Source organism: Benincasa hispida, chromosome 4 (assembly GCF_009727055.1).
Source record: "Benincasa hispida cultivar B227 chromosome 4, ASM972705v1, whole genome shotgun sequence".
Classification (NCBI taxonomy): Eukaryota; Viridiplantae; Streptophyta; class Magnoliopsida; order Cucurbitales; family Cucurbitaceae; genus Benincasa; species Benincasa hispida.
In genome coordinates, this window is record NC_052352.1 from 107,646 (window position 1) to 113,798 (window position 6,153).

At 41.2% G+C, this 6,153-nt stretch overlaps 1 protein-coding gene across 1 annotated transcript in view; it reads right to left on the reverse strand.

Annotated features, from left to right (window-relative positions):
* Positions 1 to 5,604, reverse strand: part of LOC120075704 (RNA pseudouridine synthase 3, mitochondrial) — a 12,574-nt gene extending 6,970 nt beyond the window's left edge. Inside the window, 5 exon segments of the mRNA XM_039029321.1 lie at positions 3,482 to 3,524; positions 3,526 to 3,545; positions 4,079 to 4,490; positions 5,094 to 5,340; positions 5,473 to 5,604. Of these exon segments, the coding sequence (XP_038885249.1) occupies positions 3,482 to 3,524; positions 3,526 to 3,545; positions 4,079 to 4,490; positions 5,094 to 5,122 (504 nt within the window). The 5' untranslated portion in view covers positions 5,123 to 5,340; positions 5,473 to 5,604.
* Positions 5,605 to 6,153: the final 549 nt, after the last annotated feature.

A 6,153-nucleotide genomic window follows, 5' to 3' on the forward strand; every position in this document is an offset into this window, starting at 1 on the left:
GAGCATTGACACTTGTGTCGGGAATGGACTCGGGTAGGTCTGGCAGGCAAGGACTTAGACCCCAGTTGGACTCTTCACTTATACTCTCCCCCGGAAGAGGACTAAGGGGAAAAAATGGACGATCTTCGAAGAAGGTGACATCCATGGAGACAAAGTACTTGTAGGAAGAAGGATGGTAACATTTGTACCCGCGTTGATGAAGGGAGTATCCCACAAAAACACACTTCTAAGCCCGAGGGGTAAATTTGGTTCGATTAGGACCATGGGTATGAACAAACACAACACACCCGAACACACGAAGGGGAACATCAGGGGTAAGGCGGTTATCAGGACATGACTCTTTGAAATAGTCAAAAGGAGTTTGGAACTTTAAGACTCAAGAAGGCATTCGGTTTATTAAGTGAGCTGCTGTCAGAACAGCATCTCCCCAAAGATATGATGGAAGAGATGTGGATAGCATGAGTGAACGAGCAACCTCAATTAGGTGACGGTTTTTCCATTCAGCCATGCCATTCTGTTGCAGGGTATAAGCACATGAACTTTGATGGATTATTCCTTAAGAGGCAAGGAATTCCCCGAGGTTATTATTAAAGAATTTCAGACCATTATCGCTCCGAAGAATGGTGATTCTCGTGTTGAATTGGGTTTCTATAGAATTGTAGAACTGCTGGAAGACAGAGGTGACTTCAAACTTGTCAGTAAGGAGAAAGACCCACGTCAACCTAGTGTGGTCGTCTATAAAGGTTACAAACCACCGTTTGACAGTAATGGTTGTAACCGGAGACGAACCCCACACATCACTATGAAAGAGGGTGAAGGGTTTCGAAGGCTTATAAGGTTGGGGTTTGTACGAGACGCGAGGTTGTTTAGCTTGGACACACACATCACATTTCAAGTTAGAAACATTAATATTATGAAATAGATGGGGAAATAAATATTTCATATAATGAAAACTCGGATGTCCGAGACGAAAGTGCCATAACATATAATCAATTTCAGAATTGGAAAAACAGGAAGACAATAAACTAGTCCTATCACAAATCCTAGAGGAGGTATCTTCAGTAAGGAAATAGAGCCCCTATCATACCGGGCAATGTCAATCGTCATCTTCAAGTTCAGATCCTGAAAAATAGCAGCATCGGGTTAGAAGATAACACGACATTTCAAATCTCTGGTAATCTTACTGACATATAACAAATTTTAAGAAATTTTAGGCACATGTAGAACGTCTTAAAGAGCAAAACCCTCAAAGGATGATAAACGGCCTTTCCCGGCCTCAGGGGCAAAGGATCCATCAGCAATCCTGATCCTCTCATTCCCAGCACTCAGGTAACGAGAACCGGTCGGACGTGCCAGTTAGATGGTCCGTAGCTCCTGAGTCTAGAATCCATGGCTTTCTACCGTTTATACTAACAAGGCCACAAGAGTGATGCATACCTCATTCCCAGCACTCAGGTAACGAGAACCGGTCGGACGTGCCAGTTAGATGGTCCGTAGCTCCTGAGTCTAGAATCCATGGCTTTCTACTGTTTATACTAACAAGGCCACAAGAGTGAGCGATTGCACTGACACCCACTGTACTAAAGCCGTTCTGACTCGTCTCCTAATTCTGTGGTTGATGACCAGCTGTCGATTCACTTGCTAATGCACGTCCATGTCCTGATTGTCGTCTTTTACCATTTGGAGGACGACCATGTAGNTGATTGTCGTCTTTTACCATTTGGAGGACGACCATGTAGCTTCCAGCATTACTCTCTAGTGTGTCAAGGCTTCTTACAGTTTCACAGACCGGAGGTACTTTTTCGTTTTGTTTGTCAATTCCTAATACTTTAAATGCAGCAGAATCTGTTGATTGAATTACTGGATTATTCATAGCATTAGACCTATCTTCTTCAAGCCAGATTTCAGAACACACTTCCATCAAGGAGGGTACTGGAGAGTTCCCAGAATTCGACTTCACACAGCATCAAATTTTGGATTAAGTCCTACCAAAAAATCATTGACTCGGTCTGTCTCTTTGAACTGATAGTGCAAAACTCCTCCACACAGACAACTCCAAATCAACTCTCGACATACTCTTGCCAAATCACAGACAGCTTACTGAAGTAAGCTATGACGTCCATGGTCCCCTGTTTACATCCATGGACTTGTTTACGGAGCACATACAGTTAAGCTCCATTTTGTCGTGTGGAGTACAACTTTTTCACAGCCTCCCAAATATCCTTTGCAGTAGCAACATACAGCAGGGGTGTTCCAATCTGGGGTTCCATACTCCCTACTAACATAGATCGGAGTAGAGAATCCTCTCCTTTCCATATGCGTTCCTGAGGGTCGCCTTGTCTAGTTTTTGGTATTTCGCCAGTCAAATACCCGAACTTATGGCGACCCTCGAGAATCATTCTCACAGATTGGGACCACGAAAAATAATTATGGTCATTTAATTTCTCTCCTACAATACAGCTAGCAGGATTCTCAGAAAATAATTGAGCTGTAGATAAAGTAGGAAAAGAAGTTACTGGGCTTTATGAATAAGTTGGGCAATTAGAGATTTCTCCCTGACCATTTGACATAGTTCCAAGAGCCTCTCCAAGACTGGCCATCTACTGTTGTATTGACTCATTCTGCTGTTTAATTTGAAGCTGCAACTGGGCCAATTGTTCCTGAACATAGTTAGATCTGCTTGGCTGGAAAGAATTAGAACCGATCGATTGGCAGGAATTGTGAGCGATTCCGGCAGCCATATGTGACGAAGGCTTAAGAACATGACTTGAGAGATCGACGCTCATGGCTCGGATCGACGTTGGCACCTAGGTATCGAATCTGGGCATCATCACTGGCGGCTGGAACGCATGCGGCTTGGAAGGAAGATCGAACGCCGGCGACTGAAACCTCGCGTGCGTCTGAAGCAGCGTACAACTGGGCGTCAACACCGGTAGCTAGGACTCCGTGTTCACTAGGATAAGTGTGTGGTGAATGTCGAATCGGGCATATCACGGGACGCATGCGGCTTGGAAGGAAATCGAACGCCGGCGACTGAAACCTCGCGTGCGTCTGAAGCAGCGTACAACTGGGCGTCAACACCGTAGCTAGGATCAGTGCTGGTGGATTAGTCGATCATACGCACGCATGCGGCTTGGACTCGACCGAGGGCTGCTGAGTTATTCTGATCGTCTCCATAGGCGGTGGGAATTGGTATTGAAACAGTGGCTGGAAATATAGTGTGTCCCTCCCCTAATTAATTTTCACATTCCACTTCCTCTGCAGGTAATATGCTTGGTGAAATCCCTTTTCTGCCCTTCCTCTTGTATGTGTGAATCACCGAAGGTCTAACATAGTCTTACGTCAACAAAGAATGACTTCAATAAGTAAATGAAACACTATTATGTACACATAAACAACAGATCAAAAAGCTTCTCAAAAATGTCCTCATTAAAATTCCATATGAACCATAAGAATACGCTATCTATTCGAGAAACAGTACCTTTCTCATAGGTTTCGAATTTCCTTTTACATCCAAGCCTCCATTTGTGGCATTCCACCTGGACCTGGAAAAAGGAAGATAAATTTAAGCCATTATGATTTGGATAACCATCAATCCTTTTTCTTTATTCTTTATTCTTTTCTTTTCCTTTTTGTGCTTCTTTTTGAGAGAGAGGGAGGGAGAGCTCAAATTCATAAGTAACATTGACGTTGTGGAATATCCTTAAACATACATCCAGACAAGTCGTTATTAAAGTTTTTCCCTAGATATGACGCAAACAACTAACTGAAATTCTGAAAGAAAACAAGTCCAATGTACTTTGTTCCCACAGCAGAAATTACTACTTACAAGTTACATGAAGAGATTAAGTATGGAACTCAATTTCTTCCAAGTTTCAACAAGCAAGAAGCGATTAAGTTTGCATTACTATTTACAACTTACAAGTCAGCACTGATCTCACTGCTCAAAAAGATGAACAGAGATTCTCATCACAAAAAAAGTTACATGAAGCCTACACGACTAGATATTAAGTATATCAGGAAAAGGACAAAACGACAATACCAATTAGCTAAAAGAGAAGTAAGTGTTCGTACTTACAAGACCTTTTCTGAAATGGGACTGAATGACAGAATCTTCAATTTCATCAAAATAATGCTTCACCCATCTTATGGCAGTGACATGAGTTGACTCCCCAGAGACACCAATCTGATTCTTCCCAGGCAAAGGGTGACCAGGAAATGGGGGCAGCGATAGGAGCTGCCGGGGCTTTGGGCCTTCTTTAGGACTACCCAATTGTGCTATGTTGTTTGAAACTCTAATGACAGGCTTGGCATAGGAAGGTGGTGGAGGAGAAATTCTAGAGTAGTATCGGGTTGCTAGTAAAAGATGTCGTATGTTCTGCCACATAATCCTGTAACCTTTCAAGCAAAACAGCCCCTGATGGCTACAAAATAGAAATGCACCCCTCCCCATGCAGTTTCTGAAAATGCCTACAAAGCAAATAGGTTCACTGGAAAATAAATAATATATGGTTTTGATTTGTACGAAAAATGCTCAAAAATGCATTTCGATTATTTGTAGCTTTATCGATTTCCCCTGTTTACAAGTGTGTTAATTTCAACTGCGCAATTGAGTGTCCCTTATTTTCAACCTTGGAGATTTTCATTCAGTCTCTACTCATTACAAAACCTCTTTTTTGATATGCTAAATTTCCATCAAGCTTAGCGCAGTCATTTGTAAAGCACGATAACATTGAGCGAGATGGACAAATAAGTCAACATTTTAATGACTAAGAAAGAGTAACAAATCTTATAATGTAGACCATGCAATCAATTACATAAAATTAGAATGACACAGAAGGGGACCAACTAGCTAGTTGTTTGATGTTAATATTGATGGATCGGTCCTGGGTGAGACAGAATGTGAATCTCTTAGGGGAGAAGCTCTCTCCCTCTCTCATTACTAAGTTATCAACAACAGCCTCTAAATTTATGGCACTAAAATAGGAAACTTTGATTTCAATCGATGAAAAAAATGTTGCTGGAAGAAACCAAAAAGATAAAATTTATACACACACATAAATAGCATAGACGAAAGACAACCCATAAATTACCTCCGTGGATGCTCAGAGATTGAGAGCATCCCAACGAAGAAGATGCTAGCAGCCCACCTCCAGTTTCACTCGTGATGGAAGAAGATGCAACTTCAGAGCTCACTCCCCTCCCCCTTTGTCCAACTTTTTCTTTTCTTTTTCTTTTTCTTTTTCTTTTTCTCACTTTATCTATCTATATCAAAGTAAGGGAAAACTTTTTGTGCCAAATTTATTCCTTCATCCTCGTCGTACCCTTCTGTCTCAATTTCTGAAATCAAGTAGTTGAATTTAACAAAAATAAAACAAATAAACAAATCCTAAACCATTGTTTCATTAGGCAAGTTCTAATTTGTGGTTCTTAAGTGAGAAGAAAAATATCGATGGAGAATTGGAAGAATACCAGAACCAATAATGGAGTAGAAAATCAGTGCAAAACCGCTAGCGGGAGGCTGCGGCGGTGGCAGTGGAAGGGGGAGAGGAGACGGCGACACTGAGTTGCTGACACGGAGGAGTAGACGGCGTGAAGAAGAATAAGAAATGGCGTGAAGCACAAAGGTTAATTAATAATTATATTAATTAAAATTTTATTCAATAATCGACAAAAATAACCTTTTTCAAATTTTAATTTTGACTTTTCGACTTTTTTAAAAAGTTTGCATTTTTACCCCATAATTTTAAAAATTAATGAAAATTATCCTAATATACCTCACATTTCAAAACTCACTCAAACCCTCCAAACCCTCAATTTTCTTTTCCATTTTCACTATTCTCCATTTTAAAAGTCCTCAATCTCACTCCATTTCACTCTTCCCATTTGAAATCTATGTTAGATCTATGTTTTTGAATAAGTTTGAGCCTAAAATGCGTTTCTGAAAATCGGTCTTACCCGGTCGGGCAAAGCAACTTTGCCGCCTGTTGTTGCACCGGAGAACCCATTTCGGTACTAAGAGTCGGTTGTGGACAAATTTTTCATTGAGAGAAAAAATTTGGCCTCCGGCCACATAGTCGCTCATATGGAAGTAAATATTCTCGCATTTATCCAATCTCCAAAAAAATCCCACTTGTTTCGACAGGTACCCTT